The 22,955-nt window shown below is 43.5% G+C and overlaps 1 protein-coding gene across 1 annotated transcript in view; it reads right to left on the bottom strand.

Annotated features, from left to right (window-relative positions):
- AGPAT5 (1-acylglycerol-3-phosphate O-acyltransferase 5) overlaps positions 1-22,955 on the bottom strand; it is a 64,375-nt gene that overhangs the window by 35,549 nt on the left and 5,871 nt on the right. Inside the window, exons 2-3 of the mRNA XM_063441120.1 lie at positions 14,096-14,162; positions 9,328-9,443 (exon numbers count right to left, since the gene is read on the bottom strand). Coding sequence (XP_063297190.1) covers positions 9,328-9,443; positions 14,096-14,162 — 183 coding nt within the window. The remainder of the gene's footprint in view (positions 1-9,327; positions 9,444-14,095; positions 14,163-22,955) is intronic.

Raw genomic sequence — 22,955 nt, 5'->3', positions numbered from 1 at the left:
CTTAATTTGTCCCTCACCTCCTTCTCTAGAGGTCGACGGAGCCACATTCTGCAGTATTTGTCAATGCAGTCCAGAGGTGTCCATTTGGCAGATCTGGGGTACCGAATACATCTAGGGTCAAATAAGGGGCGGCCAGTGGTATCTAATAGGGTATCATCTGAACTAGGATCAGGGATGAGGTCAGACTCCAAATGGAATTTGAGGAAGGACTCTTATGAGGTGGGAGATCCTCATTCGAGTACCCTGCACAATATTTATCTACAACTTGAAGATGATAGTTAGAGGTTGAACCCTCAAGTGGATCAAAATCATGTTGGATGACAGCTTCCCTAGGTTTAGAATAGGAAACTCTTGGGGCTTTGGCAGGTGCTTTGCCTTTACCGGCGTTAGCGCTATCACCCTTCCAAGGGCGTTTGCGAGACGGGCTTTGTCACGATCTGAACCTTTGGAATCCTCAGAGTCTGACAATTGAGTAATAGTTGCCGTAGGGGCTGGCACTGTCTGCTCGCGGAAAGCCACTAAAGCCTTGGTTATGCAGTCAGCGATGGCATTGTACAGCCATGTCTTGAGTTCAGCAGAGACTGCTGGTTCTGGTAAATCAGACATATTGGTAGTAACGGATAACAGTAACAGTGGGGTCACCGATATAAAATATTTTTTTTATATATTATATTTATTCTATTTTTTTTAATTTTAATTTTTTCATTTATATGCAGACAAACTATTTACAAAGAAGAGGCAGTGCACTTATACAGTATATAGCTCACAGAATAATGAATACAAAGATTATCCTGAAATAAAAGTGGGGTTCATCCACAATTGATACTAATGGGGTTCACCCAATGTAAAAGGACAGTAAGATGTCCAGAATCAAAGGCAGGTATGACCTGTGTAATCATTGTAGGGGGTTACCCTGTATTAGTGACTATAGGGGGTCATCCTTAGTATAGAGGCTAGAGGGGGTGGCGGTGAAGAGCCAAAACGATCAGTCGCACAAAACAACCCAGGGATGCCCGACAAGATGGCGTGAGTTAGAAAGCGCGGGAATTTTGTACGAGATGGCCACGAACAGAAAACGGGCGGGACGCGTCTCTCTGGAGACCAAAGAGGGAAACAAACAAACAGTGTGCAGGGAAAACAGAGTGGCTGAACGGTCTGGCAAGATGCCGGGAGCCGCGGTAAATATTTGTAGTGCTAGCTAAATGAACTAAGTATGTAGGGAATAAAAAGTGTATAAAATAACTGTGGTTCGACCAGAAGGTTAGCCCACCAACAAGGATAAAAATAAATAATATCAAATTTAGCACATAGTTCGGTAAAGAGGACAAAATCCTAAAAATGTATCACAGAAAATAATCAAATAAACCTATATTGTTTAGGATATGATTACCGTATATACTCGAGTATAAGACGAGTTTTTCAGCACATTTTTTGTGCTGAAAACCCCCAACTCGTCTTATACTCGAGTCAATGTCTGTATTATGGCAATTTACATTGCCATAATACAGACAATGGGGCTGTGGGGGCTGGCAGAGAGCGTTTACTTACCTCTCCTGCAGCTCCTGTCAGCTCCCTTCTCCTCCGCGCCGGTCCGGTCAGCACCTCTGTCAGCTCCCAGTGTAAGTCTTGCGAGAGCCGCGGGGTCATAGTGCGGCTCTCGCGAGACTTACACTGGGAGCTGACAGGGGAGCTGACCGGACCGGCGCGGAGGAGGAGGGAGCTGACAGGAGCTGCGGGAGAGGTAAGCGCTCTCTGACAGCCCCCTCCACTGAACGGCCAATGCCACTGGACCACCAGGGAATGAGAGCCCCCCTCCCTGCCATGTATCAAGCAGGGAGGGGGGACGAAAAAATAAAATATATAAATAATAATAATAAATAATATTTAAAAAAATAATAAAATAAAAATTAATAATAAAAAGAATTAATAAAACAAAACAAAAAAATTAAAATAATTAAAAAAATAATAATAAAAATGCCCACCCCCCACCAAGGCTCTGCAACACACACACTGCACTTACACACACTGCATTCATACACACACACTGTAAATAAATAACAAGATAACCATCAGAAATGTTTATCCGATTCCCTTGATCACCGAGCTTTTTGACCGATTAAAAAGTTCTAAAATTTTCACTAAGTTAGACCTTAGAGGTGCTTATAATTTGGTGAGAATCCACGACGGTGACGAGTGGAAAACTGCATTCAATACTCGATATGGGCACTATGAGTATACTGTAATGCCTTTTGGTCTCTGCAATGCTCCGGCAGTATTTCAGGACCTTATTAATGAGGTTCTTAGGGAGTTTCAAGATGACTGTGTAATTGTATACCTTGATGATATTCTTATACATTCCAGGGATATTGAGACTCACCACAGACAAGTCAGGAGGGTTTTACACAAACTTCTTCAGCATGGCTTGTACTGCAAACTAGAGAAATGCAGCTTTGACCAATCCCAAACTACGTTTCTTGGTTATGTGATTTCTGGGGAAGGGTTTGAAATGGATCCGGAGAAGCTCCAATCCATATTAGACTGGCCTTTACCTCAGGGTCTCAAGGCTATCCAGAGATTCATTGGTTTCTCTAATTACTACAGACGTTTCATTAAGGGATACTCCTCTATCATTGCTCCCATCACCAACATGACCAAACAAGGGGCTGAGACTAAGAATTGGTCTACTGAAGCTCTTCGGGCTTTTGAGACACTCAAAGAGCTGTTTGCTTCCGCACCAATTTTAGTTCACCCTGATACTACTCTACCTTTCCTACTCGAAGTTGACGCTTCTGAGACAGGTATAGGTGCTGTTCTGTCCCAAAGGTTGGGGGTAGATAAACCATTACATCCTTGTGGATACTTTTCCAAAAAATTGTCCGGTACTGAAAGCAGATATGACATTGGTGACAGGGAACTACTAGCGGTTATAATGGCCTTGAAGGAGTGGAGACATTTATTGGAGGGTACTTTGCATCCTGTTACTATTTTGACAGATCATAAAAACTTATCCTATATTGGGGAGGCTAAACGACTATCATCTAGACAGGTTCGTTGGTCCATATTTCTCACTCACTTCAACTACGTACTCACATATAGGCCAGGTTCTAAGAATTCTAAAGCCGACGCCTTATCTCGCCAATATGAACCTGCTGCCGTATCTGAGCCGGTTTTGTCCTCTATAGTACCCAAGTGTAACATTATCGCTAACACTACTCTCAAAGTTCATTCCCCGCTACTTGATCAGATAAGGAACTTGCAGCATCTGGCACCTAGACTGACTCCGGCTTCCAGACTTTTCGTTCCCCCTGAACTTCAATTGGAGCTCTTACAGTGTCTTCACGAGAGTAAGGTGGCTGGTCATCCGGGTGTTCGCAAGACGTATTCTTTGATCTCCAAGGATTTCTGGTGGCCGTCGTTACGGAAGGATATTAAGGATTTTATCGGGGTTTGTGTGGTCTGTACTAAAACCAAACTACCGCATACGCTTCCTTGTGGCCTTCTACAACCGCTGGAGATTCCTGACAAACCTTGGTCCTGTGTGGCAATGGACTTTATTGTGGATCTGCCGGTTTCTAAAAAGCACACTGTTATCCTCACCGTAGTCGATAGGTTTACCAAGATGGCACATTTCGTACCTTTGCCTAAACTCCCGACTTCTCCTGAATTGGCGGAGGTCTTTGCTAAAGAGATTTTTCGTTTGCATGGGATTCCTTCGGAGATCACTTCTGATAGAGGCTCCCAATTTGTTTCACGTTTTTGGAGGTCGTTCTGTTCTCAATTAGGCATCAAATTGAATTTTTCGTCCGCCTATCATCCTCAGTCTAACGGAGCTGCTGAACGAACTAACCAGAAGATTGAGCAATACCTACGTTGTTTTGTTTCCGAACACCAGGACGATTGGGTCGGTTTGATTCCTTGGGCAGAGTTTGCGCACAACAATCTCGTTTGTGACTCCACGCATTCAAGTCCCTTCTTCATGAACTATGGCTTTCATCCATCCATTCTTCCCCCGGTTTCTCCTTCCCAAGGAGTGCCGTCGGTTGATGTCCATGTGGCCAATTTGAGGAAGTTGTGGGATCAGACTCGACAGATTCTTCTACACAATTCTGTACTGGTAAAGAAACATGCTGACAAACGTAGAAGGGCGGCTCCGAATTTTGTTCCGGGCGATAGAGTGTGGTTGAGCACTAGGAATATTCGTCTTAAAGTTCCTTCCATGAAATTCGCTCCTCGTTATATTGGTCCCTACAGGATCTTGACTCGAATTAACCCAGTGGCATACCGTCTAGCTCTTCCAGCTACTTTACGCATCCCGAACTCCTTTCACGTGTCATTGTTGAAACCTCTAATCTGTAACAGATTCTCCTCCACAATCGCCCCTCCGCGCCCTGTTCAGGTGGAGGGTCAGGAGGAATATGAGGTTAACTCCATTATTGATTCTCGTGTCTCCCGGGGACGAGTACAATATTTAGTTGACTGGAAGGGATATGGTCCTGAGGAGAGGAGTTGGGTACCACAAGAGGATGTTCATGCTCCTCGTCTTCGCAGGGCATTTCACTCCCGCTTTCCATCTCGCCCCGGCTCCTTCCGCCCGGTGGGCGTATCTGAGGGGGGGGGGTACTGTCAGGGTACCTGGAGTCTCTACCTCTGAGAGAGGTAGAGACTTAGAAGGTTATCCGTCCGGACGCCATGTCTCCTCGGTCTCCCGCGGTTCACTCGGTCTTGCTAACGCCGGCCGCGAGGGAGTCACTTCCTTTTATAACAGAAGGACCGGAGGTAGACGTCATGACGCTAACCCGAAACATCCTGCCACTCAAATCTCGGGAGACGAATCAGGACTCGCCGGAGGCGTGTCCCCTCTCCCTAGCCAGGATACTTAACGGTGGTTCTCTCATTCACTCATTGCCCTGTCGTGGTTCTAGTCCGCCTAGTCACACAGTGCTTTGTGATTCACTTGTCTTTTGGTTCTGACCCGGCTTTGTTGTTTACTCTCCTGCCTTTCTGTTATCCTTGACCCGGCTTGTCTCTCGCTTACCTGTCCTCTGTTATCCTCGACCTCGGCTTGTCTCTGACCATTCTATTGTAGTTCTACGTTAGTCCGGCCATTCTAAGGACCGGTATACGTATCAGCTACTCTTTGTACTCTGCGTGTTGGATCCCTGACCCGATCCTGACACCTGTCTTGCCATAAAATATGTTCCTCTAGAGGCTGGTAATCATAACTAGAGAATACATGATGGTGAGTGAGGCTTTATGGAATAGATTTGAAACGGCAAAATTAATTAAAGCAAAAACAGTTAAATAAAATTTAAATGTATTAATACTATGAATCCAAAGGTCTAAATTCAAGCCTATACACACTCTTTCATATTCCACGCTGTCTCAATCTCATCCCTTTCACTAGTTTTACAGTCCGTCCCCCCATCCTATCTTTGCTCTACAGCTTTGAGCATGCTGCTGTGGCCAGGTTGGAGAGTAGGCAATGTTAGCTATCTGCTCTGTGCGTTCAGTGTTAATGTGTGTGTGGAGGATGGGGAGTAGATGTCCACAGTGAGGAAAAGGTTTTATATTTCCAGGCAGATTTAGTAAGTGATCAGTATTTGATTAAGCAACAAAAGTCAGAAAACCAGACTATAACCTTGCTCTTTACACAAAAGTATTGGTCATTGTGCACTATCTGGAAACTGATGTTTGCTTGCAGAAATGTCACAATGACCAGTGATAAAAGGATGATATATTAATATAGAAGATAAAAGAAAAGGGGAAAAAAAAAAAAAGGAGCGAACAACAGTTTTGTAATGGTGTAAGATGGTTTGGTATTTTCTATACCTAAACGGATTATATAGATTGCACATTGCCAGTAACATAAGAACTAGAGAAATATGCAGCCTTTTTTATTATTATTATTATTATTATTATTGCCATTTATATAGCGCCAACAGATTCCGTAGCGCTTTACAATATTTTGAGAGGGGGGGGATGTAACAATAAATAAGACAATTACAAGAAAACTTACAGGAATAATAGGTTGAAGAGGACCCTGCTCAAATAAGCTTACAGTCTATAGGAGGTGGGGTATTAGAAACATTAGGATAGGAAATATCAAGTAGGAGTGAAGCAGAGCTGGAGGAGAGAGCAAAGCACTATCCCATGGGAGAGCAAGAGACAGGTATGTAAGGGAGAGATTACTCTGGGAGGCCATACGCTTTCCTGAAGAGATGGGATTTAAGGCCCTTCTTAAATTATTGAAGACTAGGGGAGAGTCTGATGGCAGTAGGCAAGTTATTCCATAGGAGAGGAGCCGCCCGTGAGAGGTCCTGCAAGCGTGAGTTGGCCGTACGGGTGCGAGCAGCGGTCAGGAGGTGGTCGCGGGCAGAGCGGAGGGTACGAGGAGGGGCATACCTCTGGATCAGTGAAGAGATATAAGAGGGGCTGGAATTGTTCAGTGCTTTAAATGTATGGGTTAGCACTTTGAATTGACTCCTATAGGATACAGGGAGCCAATGTAAGGACTGGCAGAGGGTCGAGGTGTGAGAGGACCGACTGGATAGGAAAATCAGTCTAGCTGCAGCATTCATTACAGACTGTAACGGGGCAGTACGGATTTTGGGGAGACCAATCAGGAGAGGGTTACAGTAATCCATGCGGGAAATTACTAGAGCATGGACAAGCTCCTTGGTAGCATCTTGCGTAAGAAAGGGGCGGATGCGGGCTATGTTTTTGAGTTGGAACCTACAGGACTTGGCAACAAACTGGATGTGAGACTCAAAGGTGAGACCAGAGTCAAGTATGACGCCAAGACAGCGCGCTTGTAGGGATGGACTCATGTGGATATCACTGACTTGAAGGGAGAGTGAGAGAGGAGGATCAGTATTAGGAGGAGGAAAGACAAGGAGTTCAGTTTTAGAGAGGTTCAGTTTTAGAGAGGTTAAGTTTGAGAAAGCGTGACGACATCCAGTCAGAGATGGAAGAGAGGCAAGCAGTGACACGTTGCAGGACGGCCGGGGAGAGGTCCGGTGAGGAGAGGTATATCTGAGTGTCATCAGCGTACAGGTGGTAGTTGAATCCAAAAGAGGCAATAAGTTTTCCAAGAGAGGCAGTATAAAGAGAAAATAGAAGGGGACCAAGGACAGAGCCTTGGGGAACTCCAACCGAGACAGGGCGAGGGGAGGAGGTATCCTTGGAAAAGGAGACACTAAATGAGCGTTGGGAGAGATAGGAGGAAAACCAAGAGAGGACAGAGTCACAGAGACCGAGTGATTGAAGAGTTTGAAGGAGGAGAGCATGATCAACTGTGTCAAAGGCAGCAGAGAGGTCAAGGAGAATTAATATGGAGTAGTGACCTTTGGATTTAGCGGAGATTAGGTCATTAGTCACTTTGATAAGAGCGGTCTCAGTAGAGTGGAGAGGGCGGAAGCCAGACTGAAGAGGGTCAAGGAGAGAGTTGGAATTAAGGAAGTGAGACACACGGGTAAAGACAAGTCTTTCCAAAAGCTTTGATGAGTAAGGGAGCAGGGATATGGGACGATAGTTAGAGGGGGAGGACGGGTCAAGAGATGGTTTTTTCAGGATAGGTATTACAGTGGCATGTTTAAGGTCAGCAGGAACAGTGCCAGAAGAGAGAGAGCAGTTAAAGATGTTTGTTAGGATAGGCACAAGACAAGGGGAGAGAGATCTGATGAGGTGAGATGGGACAGGATCAAGTGGGCAAGTGGTGGGGTTTTTGGCAGTCTAAGAGTTGAGAGGTAGATTTGAAAAGGCACTAGAGGTTGAATTAGTCAAATTCTTTAACGCATTCAATAGTGAATGCATTTTAGCCTTTTAATGACCAAGACTTTTCTGAGATAACATGCATATGTCAAACAAAGCTACTTCTGCTGTGTGTTCATTTGACCATAACTAAATACGGTCTTTAAGCTACAACTACATTCATATCATTTTTGTTTGTTTGTTTTTTTAAAGGAGAAATAATCAGGCTTTCTTCTGATATCAGGTGTATACATAATACAATTTTTCCAAAAATATATTGCTTCTTGTAATTTCTATGCAACAGAAAAAGCATGAAAAATGATTCAAAATATAGCCCAATTATTACAATTTTAAAAATAACCATTGGCCTGCTGAGACTACCTCTAATATCAATTACAGAATCCTAAACCACTAAACAGCAGTATTTATTTGTAGAAAGCACACTAGCCCCAGGGTATTGAAAAGCATTTTGACATTTGCATTTAAAGTGTCAATGTCACCTCAAACTTCACTTTCTCCTTCTGTTTTCTCTTCCTCAGAATCTGCAATTACTTCATTTCTGATCGATGTCTCTTTAACCCCTTAAGGACACATGACATGTGTGACATGTCATGATTCCCTTTTATTCCAGAAGTTTGGTCCTTAAGGGGTTAAAACATAAGAAAGTAGGGACTACTACACATGACAATCTTGAGAAAGGGTTCAGCTTAAAGCAAGCTTTTAAAGTTATTTGGACAAAGGCAGTGGAGTTTGCCTAATGCTGCACCCTTTTGTCACAATTGTCAAGAACAGGAAAAAACAAAGTAGTCCCTAATTTGTCTTATGTTTTAAGAACTAGATTGGAAATGAAGGAGAAGAACAGATTCTGGAAGAAGAAACAATAGGTGACAGGTAAGTTTAAGGTGACCAAGCCACTTTAACCATGTTATCACCAGCCTCTGGTCAATCAACTGGTTTGTGTTTTCTCACGTTTCATTTTCACAGGAAATTTCAAAGAACGTGTTATGTGTGTCCCACTGCTCCAGTCCCATCCTCTCCGGTAGTACAAATGAATAGTAAGCATTTCCCTTCCTATTAAAAAGTTTTTAAACCACACACATACTACATTTCTATTATTAAACTTGGTCAAGCAAGGTCTGTTGATCGGACACGTTTCATTTTTAAAGAGTGCCTTCAATGTTCTGAAGTGGTCATGGTGCTGGGAGTCTCTATGTGCAGTCTTTCAAACTGGCAGCGACCTTGGAATGTCCAAGATTTCTGGGATAAAAAGTGTAGCGTGTATTTCTGGGATGCCTACTGTCAATTCCGTGCATATTTCTATGTACACACGCTCATTCAAAGATCAACTAATGCTATCAACCAACAAATGGCTGGTGGGATTGGCATCTAGATTCATGTCCCTTAGCAGATCTGGAAGCTCGGGGCCTGGTGGGACTCGGGTAAAAGAGCAAACCATTGCAAAACCAGGTTACTCCTTGCAACAGCCGGTAGCAGAGGTTATGTTGTTGAAATAACAATTTAACCATACCCAACATTTCTATGGCTGATCTAATTTCTGAATATTGGGAGTAATATTACCTGTGAAAAATACCATCCATAAAGAGGAAGAAATTTCAGTCCATCCTTCAGAACATATCGAACATGACCCAGTGCCCTCTGCTGTATAGCCATCATATCCGCAATGATCCAATCAACTATTCGAGCACAGGAAAAGAACATGTAAAGACAGCAAAACATCATGAATAATATGTCAAGAAAAAAATAAATTGTAATTTAGTCAGTTGTTTCCTCAACCTATATAATGGAAGTTATTTTATTATATTTATATTTTATTATTAGAATGCTAGCAAAACATCTGGAGTGCACCTAATCTCATTTTCACATGCTTTCAATGCTAGGGGATTTTAAAGAATGCCTGCATGTCCATTAATATCGTATCCTCTTATTAACATCTCCACATCAACAATTATTCAATTCTCCATTCATACCCCGACATTGTCCTGCCAGTAATTGTAATATCACCAATCTCCCCTTTTAAGACAACCTCTTCCCATTTTCCATCTGCATGTGTCCACTGTTTCTTTCTCACCTTCCCCTCAAGAAATCATACTGGTGTTAATGTGCATCCAGGCCCGGACTGACTATCTGCAAACCGGCAAATTAACATTAGAGTATGATGGCCGAGGCTGACCAGGGAGATCAAAGATTTAGTATTATGGTACCACACATCATGTCCTTACAAACAGCAGCCAAAAATAGGGGCCAAGCCCCTTGTAAAAGGATCCAGGTAAGTTGCTAAACCTACTCTCTCACTTGTTCTTTCCGTGCGGTACAGAGGAGAGTGGAATTACAGCCAGACATGTGTAGGGATGGTGTTCCCTGAAATGCATTTTTTTTATTCTACTTCATTGTGAGTGTTTTTGATTCATGTAATAAAGATAGTTGTGTGAATGGTACACACTATTTCTTTGTCTGTTCTAGCTTTATAGATGTTTACTTTAGGGATCGACCGATATTGATTTTTTAGAGCCGATACCGATACTCTGAACTTTCAGGCCAATAGCTTACCGATATTCTGTCCATTTACAGTATTTGGTTTTTGCCAATTTTTTAAAATTAATTATTTGGTAAATGCACAAAATATACATGCCAGTCAGATTTTTTTTTTATGTTTTCAAGAATATTTATATGTTTGTGTAGTGGATGCAGTGAGAGTATTTGATTAGTAAATGCAGTGTGTGTGTTTGTGTAGTGGATGCAGTGTGGGTAGTGGATTCAGTGTGTGTTTGTGTAGTGGATGCAGTGTGTTTGTATGTGTAAATATGTGCGGTAGAAACTGCCACCCCCCCCTCCCCTGTCCCATAGTGTTCTTTCCCACCCCCTCCCCTGTCCCATAGTGTTCTTTCCCACCCCCTCCCATGTCCCATAGTGTTCTTTCCCACCCCCTCCCATGTCCCATAGTGTTCTTTCCCACCCCTCCCCTCCCCTGTCCCATAGTGTTCCTTACCACCCCCCCTCCCCTGTCCCATAGTGTTCCTTACCACCCCCCTCCCCTGTCCCATAGTGTTCCTTACCACCCCCTCCCCTGTCCCATAGTGTTCCTTACCACCCCCTCCCCTGCCCCATAGTGTTCCTTACCACCCCCCCTGCCCCTCCCCTGCCCCATAGTGTTCCTTACCACCCCCCCTCCCCTGTCCCATAGTGTTCCTTACCACCTCCCCTCCCCTGTCCCATAGTGTTCCTTACCACCCCCCTCCCCTGTCCCATAGTGTTCCTTACCACCCCCCCTCCCCTGTCCCATAGTGTTTCCCCCCCTCCCCTGTCCCATAGTGTTTCCCCCCCCCGTCCCATAGTGTTCCCCCCCCCGTCCCATAGTGTTCTTCCCCCCCCCTCCCATAGTGTTTCCCCCCCCCCCCGTCCCATAGTGTTCTTCCCCCCCCCTCCCATAGTGTTTCCCCCCCCCGTCCCATAGTGTTCTTCCCCCCCCCCCTCCCATAGTGTTCTTTCCCCCCCTCCCGTCCCATAGTGTTCTTTCCCCCCTCCCCTCCCATAGTGTTCTTTCCCCCCCTCCCCTGTCCCATAGTGTTCTTTCCCCCCCTCCCCTGTCCCATAGTGTTCTTTCCCCCCCTCCCCTGTCCCATAGTGTTCTTTCCCCCCCTCCCCTGTCCCATAGTGTTCTTTCCCCCCCTCCCCTGTCCCATAGTGTTCTTTCCCCCCCCTCCCCTGTCCCATAGTGTTCTTTCCCCCCCTCCCCTGTCCCATAGTGTTCTTTCCCCCCCTCCCCTGTCCCATAGTGTTCTTTCCCCCCTCCCCTGTCCCATAGTGTTCTTTCCCCCCCTCCCCTGTCCCATAGTGTTCTTTCCCCCCCTCCCCTGTCCCATAGTGTTCTTTCCCCCCCTCCCCTGTCCCATAGTGTTCTTTCCCCCCCTCCCCTGTCCCATAGTGTTCTTTCCCCCCCTCCCCTGTCCCATAGTGTTCTTTCCCCCCCTCCCCTGTCCCATAGTGTTCTTTCCCCCCCTCCCCTGTCCCATAGTGTTCTTTCCCCCCCTCCCCTGTCCCATAGTGTTCTTTCCCCCCCTCCCCTGTCCCATAGTGTTCTTTCCCCCCCTCCCCTGTCCCATAGTGTTCTTTCCCCCCCTCCCCTGTCCCATAGTGTTCTTTCCCCCCCTCCCCTGTCCCATAGTGTTCTTTCCCCCCCTCCCCTGTCCCATAGTGTTCTTTCCCCCCCTCCCCTGTCCCAGTGTTCTTTCCCCCCCTCCCCTGTCCCAGTGTTCTTTCCCCCCCTCCCCTGTCCCAGTGTTCTTTCCCCCCCTCCCCTGTCCCAGTGTTCTTTCCCCCCCTCCCCTGTCCCAGTGTTCTTTCCCCCCCTCCCCTGTCCCAGTGTTCTTTACCCCCCTCCCCTGTACCATAGTGTTCTTTACCCCCCTCCCCTGTCCCAGATTTCTTTCCCCCCCTCCCCTGTCCCATAGTGTTCTTTACCCCCCTCCCCTGTCCCATAGTGTTCTTTACCCCCCTCCCCTGTCCCACAGTGTTCTTTACCCCCTCCCCTGTCCCACAGTGTTCTTTACCCCCTCCCCTGTCCCACAGTGTTCTTTACCCCCCTCCCCTGTCCCATAGTGTTCTTTACCCCCCTCCCCTGTCCCATAGTGTTCTTTCCCCCCCTCCCCTGTCCCATAGTGTTCTTTACCCCCCTCCCCTGTCCCATAGTGTTCTTTACCCCCTCCCCTGTCCCATAGTGTTCTTTACCCCCTCCCCTGTCCCATAGTGTTCTTTACCCCCCTCCCCTGTCCCAGTGTTCTTTACCCCCCTCCCCTGTCCCACAGTGTTCTTTACCCCCCTCCCCTGTCCCACAGTGTTCTTTACCCCCCTCCCCTGTCCCATAGTGTTCTTTCCCCCCCTCCCCTGCCCCATAGTGTTCTTTCCCCCCCTCCCCTGTCCCATAGTGTTCTTTCCCCCCCTCCCCTGTCCCATAGTGTTCCTTACCACCCCCCCTCCCCTGTCCCATAGTGTTCCTTACCACCCCCCCTCCCCTGTCCCATAGTGTTCTTTCCCCCTCTCCCCTGTCCCATAGTGTTCCTTACTACCACCCCCCCCCCCCCTTACACAGTGCCCCTCTCTCTCTCCCCTCATTGGTCCCCAGTGTGTCTCTCCCCTCCTTGGTTCCCGCTCCCCATGTCTCCTGGTAGCGTTGCCGAGCAGAGCAGTGCGCACTCTCCTGTAGCCGGCCTAACTGACAGGAAGTGCTCTCTCAGCACTGCCTTTCTCACCGGCCGGGTACAGGAAACATAAGTTTCCGCGTCCACACGCAGGAGGGAGCACTGTGCGCCAACCTCCTGCCGGTCACTCCGACCAATCTCCCTGGTGTGCCCTAAGGCGCCCGCTTTTGCCGCCTTATGGATGCGATGGTCAGCCTCATTATCGGTATTGCCGGTGATTATCGGCCAATACCGATACAAAAAAAAAAAGGAATATCAGCCGATAAGATCAGCAAAACAGATAATCGTTGGATCTCTAGTTGACTTTGTAACTTGTGGTATCATTGCAGTTTACAACCTCTTTATGGTTTAAAGTGAAATCCAAAATTCATCAGTTTTGCTACATCTTTTATTTTATATGTTTCATTGTATGTTTCCTTGCTTATGATCCCTAAGACATTTAAACATTTTATATTATTGGCACATCATATTCATATTTAGTGCCTCACGCTGTTTTAGTGGTTTTTTTTTTGTTATACATATTGTTTTTTGATGTATATATTGCACATTTGCCTTCCATTTTTTATTTTATTGTCACTATATTATTATTTTATTATATAGCTCCAGGAAATTCCGTAGCGCTGTACAATAGGCCCATTCCTATTTGCTCTAAGTACCAGCTCCTGGCTATTTGACCAGTTTCTTCTGTTTATTGATTAAGTTATCAAACCACACTAAAAACAGTTTAACTATTTACAGTGTTACTTTGCTAGCAGTAGGCTGTAGCGATTATAGAGCTTGAAGTGAGTATCAGGATTAGCTGAGTGGCTTCCAGTTCTTGGCAGATCCTACTGCTGTCAAATATATGCACCTTTCTATTTTTATTGCATTATTTTCTGAACACATTATACATAATAAAAAAGATTTAAGAAAATACCTTGCAATGCCTCACACACAAAAAAGAAAAGTGTCCCTTTAATAGAAAAATAATGTACTACATATTTTCTTTAAATCTATCCAGCAATAGACAAACACATATGCAGAGTTACTCTAAGAAGACAAAGTTCTCATAAAATAAAATAAATAAAAAAATTCTCAAAGCGACTTTCAGAAACAAATCAATTGTGACAAAATGTAAATATCATACAAACCTGTACACTGGTGATTGGCTATATAGACAACATTTTCTTTCTCTGGCAAATCTCCATAAAGGATGATCTAAAATAAAAACAAACCATATATATAATAATCAGTACAAGAAAGTAGAATGTATAGTGAATCCTTTATACTTAGGAAGACCTTATATCGGAATCTGTAAGCCAGTGGAAAACAAGGCAATTTTTGTTTCTCCCACTGAATACGTACCCCAAACTGACAAAAAAAACCTCTTTAATTCAGTCACTGCAAATAGTACAGTAAGTAAGAAATGATAAATACCTAAGCTTGTATTTTTTTTTTTTTTTTTTAATTCTTTATTTTTGAGTTAAGGCAAGGAGCGTTTCAATTTTCACATGCACCATGTCATTTTTACAGTTACAAAGGCAATAAGTGACTGTTTAATTTAATGTTGACATACATTGTTCCGTTTCTTCGGGCTGTACAAGTGTATATCTCACCCCTCTTCTTTTGCCCTTTTCCCGTTGGACATTCTGCCTTGGTGTGTACCGCTGTGGATTACCTATCTAAATGCCAGTTAACTGCATGGCTCGCTCGTGCACTGTTCTGTCCTGTGATCGGAGTGTCATTGGTGCGTCTTTGCCCTGTTATGAGCAGTGTTTGTGCGTATGCCTACTGCTGTAGGTCATATCTGACCGCGTGTTAATAGGTGTCTGGTACGCTCACCTGCTGCCTCTGGTGTACAGGGTGCGTCTTGCTTATGACCGTGTAGGCTGTTGCTCCCAACCAAAACTGATTTTAGGGTAAGGAGGGGGGGAGGGGAGGGAGGAGGGGGGATGGGGAGGGATCCCGCCGGGTGCACTCACCGCCTAAGCTTGTATTTTAACTAGGGATCGACCGATATTGATTTTTTTTTTTTATAGAGCCGATAGCAATACAGATAATCTGTGAACTTTTAGGCCGATAGCTGATAACTTACAAATACCAATATTCTGTACATTTACCGGTTTGAAAAAAAAAAAAAACAATTTCTACACAAACCTACTGTTGACTGAGCATTTTTATTAAGTGATTAATGTATAAAATATACATGCCAGTGTGGGGGGGAGGGGGGGTTGGGGTTTGTGGTGTGTGTGTGTGTCATTTTCTCTCTTGTACCGCGGTCCGCAGCGCTCTGCAACGCTACAGGAGCTTCAGTTTCCTGTACCCGGCCTGACTGACAGGATGTGCTCTCTTTTAATTACATACAAAAGAAGATTTTCAATTTCTTTTTAGAGAAAAATGCTATACAACCAATAACTAGTATTTTCTCAGGTTTAAAAACCTAGACATCAGGCTCACAATGGAGTGATTGTCACTGTATATATGGATGCCTCCCTTTCCCAATTTTTTTTTTTACACTGCACATAGTGGAAGCCCTGCATATAACGAGGGACAGGGAGCCTATAGCATTAGGAATGCAAATTTGTAACCCTAACGCTATAGTGTTGATTTAAAGATAAAACTTTATAAAATATGATCTGTTCAGCTCGTAACTTTAATTACAGTCACAGTACCCAAAGCCGCCCCCCCCCCAAAAAAAGTATTTTTATAATAACAGCCACTGCCAAATCTGCTGGTTAGAGAGTAAACACCTGCCTATAGATGCCTGTCCTATTTACAGCACTCATAATGCACCTTTTTTGAAGTTAGGTGGGTTGATGAGGGGAGATAAGTGTAAGGTGCCTTGACCAGTGACCTTGGAGTCAGTCATTCTCCTATGCTTGATAGGCTTGAATGTCACATTCTGAAGCCTGCAGCTTTAGCACATCATACAATGAAGCATAATACAACATTCCATCAGGTCAGAAGGAAGCCTGAGGGGCCACCAAAAAATCAACTGTTAAGAGAAAACGCCAAGATAAGCACAGATAGGGACTAGCACTATTGCATGAAAATGAGCGACAGGAAATTTGTTTTTATGTTTTCTTGCTTGACATAAGAATATATGGAGACCACAGTTCTCAATTAGTCTATTACATAAAAACAATTAATAGGATCAAAGCGTTACAAACTAATCAATAGACAAGAGGTTTTGCTCTAAAAAACCTCTCAGCAAAATAGTAGTTTGGATTTTAGAGGTGTAAAATGTCCTACTTACAAATGCTATGATCATAAACAATCTAGAAAACACCAAATAAATAAAATAATCTCAGACGTGCCTGCAGGAACATAGGCATTTAGTCTGTTAGTACAATCAATGCTCTAGAGATGTATATATTTATATACGGGGTGCCATACAACATGTGCAATGTCTGGCAAGGGATAATAGTTTATAAATAAAGTATAAATTAGAGTTTGTGGCAATGATTAAAGAAGTAATAGGAAAGGGGACCTTGTCGTGAGAGTTTATTTACACATTCTACTTTGCCCAACTAAAATTACTGAGTGACCTTCATTCCTACATCAGTCTTCTAGAACGTCAAAATATTTATTTATGGAATAACAATGTCCTCTATGCAGACAAATGCTCATGAGTAAGTCCAAGTTCTCACTATCGAGTCCACAGCAGTAGAAACCGAGTGACAGTGCTTAGAGTACGCTTTGAAGTGAGCATCATGATTAGCGGAGTGACTTTATGTTCTTGGCAAATCATACTGCTGTCAAATGTAAGCACCTTTCTATTTTTATTGCCTAATTTTTGAATACATTATACATATTAAAAAAAATAAAAAAATGCAATGCTTCCCAAAAAAGAAAAGTGTCCCTTTAAAAGAAAAAAAATATTTTGTAATTCCTAAAATGTACCTTTCATTAGCAGTAGAACTGGCATCTGCAGCTAATGGAAATCCACCATCTTTTTGCCCAACACTTTATTCTTTGCTAGTGCTGGACATTTTCTAAACACGTTTCTCCTGTTGCAACATAGTGTGAGCTTGAAAATTCCTCTGCTGAAGTCAGCATGGACATCAGCAGACTCTGAGTTAGGGTTACCATTAGAGTTGGTGTAGGGTAGGGTTAGGGCAGGGGTAGGATAGGTGTAAGGGTTGAGATCGAGAAAGCATAGGATTAGGGGTAGAGTTGGTATAGGGTTAGAATGAACTAACAACAATTTATTTAGATCCTAGTCTTGAGGTATTTAACAATTAGGACTGATATGTTAACCTAATTTGAGTTATTTTTCTTTAGTTGCACTTGATGTATAACAATTCTTATAAGCAAAACTATGATAAAGTGCCGCTTCCCCCAGTTTTTTTTAACATCTTATTTAATGTTCTGTTACCATATTGAAAGTAACTCGCTCTGTCCTATATAATGTGTATGGGCATACTTAAAGGGAAATCCATAAATTACAGTGGTACAAACGAATTTCACAAATTCTACATTTTGTTTTGGTTCAGAAGTTGGAAAAGTGCCTCTATCCTTAAAGGGACACTGTAGGCACCCCTACAATTGTCTGGGTGAAGTGGTCTGAGCGAAGTGTCCCTTATGCACTTAGTGCTGCAATGTTAAACATTGCAGTTCGAGTCTGCCTATGAGAGCCACTAGAGGGTTTCCTGAATCGAAACGGACCTTTGGTCTGGTATCTGATGCTGGACATCCTCATGCTCTGCATGAGAACATGCAGCACCAGATTTTTCCCCATAGGAAAGCATTGAATCAATGCTTTCCTATGGGAAGGTCTAATGTGTGTGGCATTTGCCGTGCATGCGTATTAGCACCCGCTCGTGGCGGGCACTGCTTGGCGCTGGGATCAGGTAAATAATTAAAGGGTTTTTAGCCCTTTACTTACCGCATGGGGGAGGAGTGAGCGTGAGAAAGGGGGATTGCATGGGAAGCTAAAGTGCCAGGAATCCAATTTTGTATTACTGGCATTATAGTATCCCTATAAGGAGGTAAAGGGATCCCTTAAGCAACAAAACAACTTCAGCTTATGAAAAATTTGCATGTTATCTCTACAGACACAAGTTTAACTAACTTGGATTAATGGAATTAATTTACCAAAAATGTAAATGTTGCATAAATATGCAGCGTCATGCTACATAACTAATCCATATTTCATGCTGAATAACCTTTGGCCTATAAATAGAACACTATATTTAGATTATTCCACCAAAAGTATTTTATTAAAGGAAATCTAATTAATATTAAACATTTTTTATTTATTTTGACATAATTTTTTATCCACTCTTCACAGGTAGGATATAGTAGGCTGTTAACAGTGCAGGAGTAATGGAACACTAACATAGGAATAGAAACATGTACTGCAGGAACATGTAATCTTTGCTCCATAACCACAACATTATCTAGATTTCAGTAAGGCTTTTGACACTGTTGCACATAGAAGGCTTATCAATAAACTGCAATCTTTAAGTTTGTATTCCAATATTGTTGAATGGGTAAGGCAGTAGCTGAGTGACAGGCAACAGATGGTTGTAGTCAATGGAGTATATTCGAAACATGGGATTGTCATCAGTGGGGTACCTCAGGGATCTGTACTTGGACCCATTCTCTTTAATATTTTTTATTAGTGATATTGCAGAAGGTCTTGATGGTAAGGTGTGTCTTTTTGCCAATGATACTAAGTAAGATATTTAATAGGGTTGATGTTCCAGGAGGGATAAGCCAAATGATTTAGGTAAACTAGAAAAATTGTCAGAGTTGTGGCAACTGATATTTAATGTGGATAAGTGCAAGATGATGCATCTTGGATGTAAAAACCCAAGGGCAGACTACAGAATATTTGATAGAGTCCTAACCTCAACATCGGAGGAAAGGGATTTAGGGGTGATTATTTCTGATGACTTAAAGATAGGCAGACAATGTAATAGAGCAGCAGGAAATGCTAGCAGAATGCTTGGTTGTATAGGAAGAGGTATTAGCAGTAGAAAGAGGGAAATGCTCATACCATTGTACAGAACACTGGTGAGACCTCACTTGGAGTATTGTACGTAGTACTGGAGACCATATCTCCAGAAGGATAGTGATACTTTAGAGAGAGTTCAGAGAAGGGCTACTAAACTGGTTCATGGATTGCAGGATAAAACTTACAAGGAAAGGTTAAAGGACCTTAATATGTATAGCTTGGAGGAAAGACGACAGGGGTGGTATGATAATCAACAACTCCTCATAGAGATGCATTAAACCAATGCATCTCTATAAGGAAAATTCAGCGTGTCCATGCAGAGCTGCTTACTGTGCAGCCCTGAGCCAGGAAGACCCTCCAGTGGCCATCTAAGGAGTGCCTTTAACATTAAGCTGTGGTTCTGGTGTTTAGACTGTCCCTTTAAGAAATTATAAATTATAAAACAAACTGAGAAATAAGGGAAGCAAAACTTTTAGGCTATGTTTAACCCCTCAAGGACGAAATCTCTTTTAAGATACAACACATTTGTGTGCGAGACAGTTAAAGTTCACTATTTGTCTGCACTAGACTGGAAATAATGACAAAATCCCCCTTTTAACACCACCCACACTTAAACATAATAATAATAATAAAACTATTACTATTTTAACGCTGCCACCACCAAGACAATTTATAAATGGGTTGCCTTGGTCCCCCAGGTAAATCAATAATAAAACCCACCAAATATTACTTAGCACAATATTTAAGGAATTGCAAAAATACTAATTAGTCTCTTCAGGTAACGTGATTCTTAACCAGACAAAGGCAGAACTTAATAAATGAATGTTTATTATGAGCAAAATATAGTCACAGTGCATATAACAATATATGATAAACAAATTATTTACACCAACAACATATAAAAACAAAAAGGATAAAATACAGAAGTCTTAGGTTTTCAAAGTACAACTTCTGCCTAGGGTGTCTCTGGCAAGGAAGGATGATGGTGACTCACTCAAAATTAGATCTTTGGCCCCAAGCAAGTACACTCACACCCCTCCAAATCATTGGATATATACCCTGTGGATTACCAAGTCTTGCCCAGGGGTGGAGTTAAGGGGTACCTACAGAAATAATAAGTGACCACCTCCTTTGTTCCAGACCAACATCAATCCAAATGGAAACATTGGGCTCCAGCTTCTCTCCAGCTTAGAGAGAGAGAGATTTTAGACCCATGTCCATATATGATGTGCTTACTACTAACACTTTAATTACGTTTAAAAGAAATGCCTTTCCTTAAAAGTATATACACTGTAACAGGTGTGTCTTTATACAAACATCAGTTGACATTTTTCCCTCTGATAATGACTGCTGATAGCATTGCTAATCATACTATAAATGGCAAGATGAAAAAACATTATTTGAGTAGACTTCTTTGTATAAAAATACCAACGGATGTGAGTAGCATTGCTATCCCTACCCCACAAAAAAAAAATGTAACTAACCCTGACAATTTCTGAGTGCACAATTTTAAACACATTGACACATTGATTTTTTTTTGTTTAATAGAACACATTGGTTTCTAATACTAAAACATACACTAAGGAATTTAAAAGCTTTTACACTTTCCAAATGCGTTTTTAAAAAAAATTAAAATACAAATCGTGAACAGGACCCTGCATACCCTAAAATACTAGGGTGTTCAATAAACCGGGGGATTGTGGAGAACTGACAAAGAATAGCAAATTTGATGTCAAAATAAGCGGTTAAAAGTTATTTTAATGAATATATTGAAAAAATGATCATGAGGAAGATAAAATGGTCTACAGAATGCTCAAAAGGTACAGAAAATGTTATATGTAATTTTATAGCAGCTATTAATCATTATATATTCAGTATATGTCCTTGAACAAGATAAATGTGCTTTCTGCTTGTTCCATTTGTGTTTATATTATTGAACTGCATTTTATTTTTTCAATACTGCTATCTAGGATTTAAACAATGATGCTGACCAGGGCTTATACTGATACAGTCAGTCATTCATTAAAACAAAACAATAGTCTTTGATATAGTCTTTTGAAAATTGGAGTTATGTACATGCTGACCAGAACTTCTGTAGTCTTAAAAGGTTACACCAACCATCATAACCACTACAGCCTAACTTGCAATGGCTTGCCATCTTACATCAGGGCTCAACAAATTCCAGACGCCAGGGCAACCAGGAATTTTGGTGGCCGGTCGGCTGCACGTTCTGTAGGCCGATGGTGAGGGAGATGTGATCTCCCTACTCTTCTCCCTGGTGTATCGCTTAGTAATTCCGGGACCAGAGCGACATATTCCGGAATCACTAAGCGGCGCACGAGGGAAAAAAAGCAGGGAAATCATAGCTCCGTTGCAGTCGACCTACAGACGATCTCCCTGCTCTTCTCCCTCGCGAGCCGCTTAGTTATGCCAGCATTACTAAGCAGGCCACGAGGGAGCAGAGATCATAGCTCCACAATTTTCACAGCCAGCCACCTGCCTTCACTTTTTTTTTTTTTTTTTAATTCTTTATTTTTGTGTGCATAGATTATACAGATAACATTTTTCTGGCCATGCCACAATAGCTATCGCCAGGAATTTAGTTGACAGGTAAATACAATGTAATGGCATGAGTAACTGTGCACATTTTTTAAGGTGTAATACCAAACATCAAACAGATAGTACTAGTAGAGTGTTATTTGTCAGTAGTTGAGAAAATCTCCATAGCTTAGCAGGTTATCTATACTGACGTGTGTGCCCTGGGCACTGAGTGATTGGCTCTAGTGTGAACGTGTTAGCATATTGGAATGCCTCAAATTCAATGTTTTATACGTTTGTACATTAGGGTTAAGTTTGGTGACGCTTGTCATGAGTCAAAGTGGGTGCCTGAGCCCTAATGTTTGCTAGTGTGGCATTCTAGATTGTTTTCCTCGCTTAATATAGTGTGTCAAGCATGCTGTGTGGGTGTAATGCAGTGCGTCTGGCTGAGCACAGTTGAAGTTAGTAATACTATGAGTGAGCATAGTTCAATGTCCCTGGGTTCGAGCAAAGTTGCATGAGTCCACTTAAGTTGAGCAGGGTTTGTGGGGTCGTCTGTGCTTGCGTCGGCACCGAGGCTGGCCAGCGGGAGGGTCTCCTGTGGCTCTTGCTGCTCTGCGTTTGCCTGGTGAGTGCTGCTTGTGACCTGGTGGTGCAGTTGTTAGTTGTCCTGCGCTGTTCGTTGGCTTGTAGCGGTAGTCGTGGTTTCGTGGGACAGGGCAGGTAGGGTGAATCATGTCTAGCAGGATGCAGGGTGGGTGTCTCGCTGTTCCCTCTGACTTGTCTTGTCAGGTTTGGCAGTGCTAGGGTCTAGGGACCTCTGTGGATCTGCTGTATAGGGGCGGTTCAATAGGGTCCCGTTTTGTGGATTCCCCTTAATACTTGCTCACAGCCTGTACCTTAGTCTTGCCAGCTTAGTTCTGCAGCAGAGGCCTGGGTTAAGCTATCCTGGTGGTCTGGTGATGGTTTCCCCCCACTCAGCTTGATCGGTCCAGCAGCTCTCGCACATGGCTGGTGTGCGGCGGCCATTTTGTTGATTGTCGCCGGTGAACATTTCTCGCCAGGGCGGGTGACTAGGCCCCGAGGTGACCCACTGCTTGATGCCCTTGCAGACCGGGATGACCCCCCCCCCCGGTCCAGAGGGGGGGGGAAGCACGACCCCGGCCGGAGACCCGAGAGAGCGGCCGTCTCAACCCGGCTCAAGCTCCATCCAGCTCCGGGCCCCAGTCGGGTTACTGTCGGCACCTGGGTAATCAGTTTCCCCGATTTGCCCCAGCTCCTGGGGGCCAGTGCGGATTTGGCGTGGCTTGGTGGTCCCAGTTTGCCTTCAATTTGCGCCATCTGTTGGGCCCTGGAGCGGGAGCTCAGACGAAGCACGTCTGATCCCGCCGGCGGTCAGGCCCCGCCCCCCACCTGCCTTCACTTTTGAATAGAATTGCATTAAAACAAATGATGTGTTTGTGTGGGTCTGTCAGTACATGTGTCTGTATGTGTGCATCTGTCAATGTATG

The sequence above is a fragment of the Pelobates fuscus genome, chromosome 2, assembly GCF_036172605.1.
Source record: "Pelobates fuscus isolate aPelFus1 chromosome 2, aPelFus1.pri, whole genome shotgun sequence".
NCBI lineage: Eukaryota > Metazoa > Chordata > Amphibia > Anura > Pelobatidae > Pelobates > Pelobates fuscus.
The sequence above is the reverse complement of the archived record's forward strand: the minus strand, read 5'-3'. Positions and strand labels throughout refer to the sequence as shown.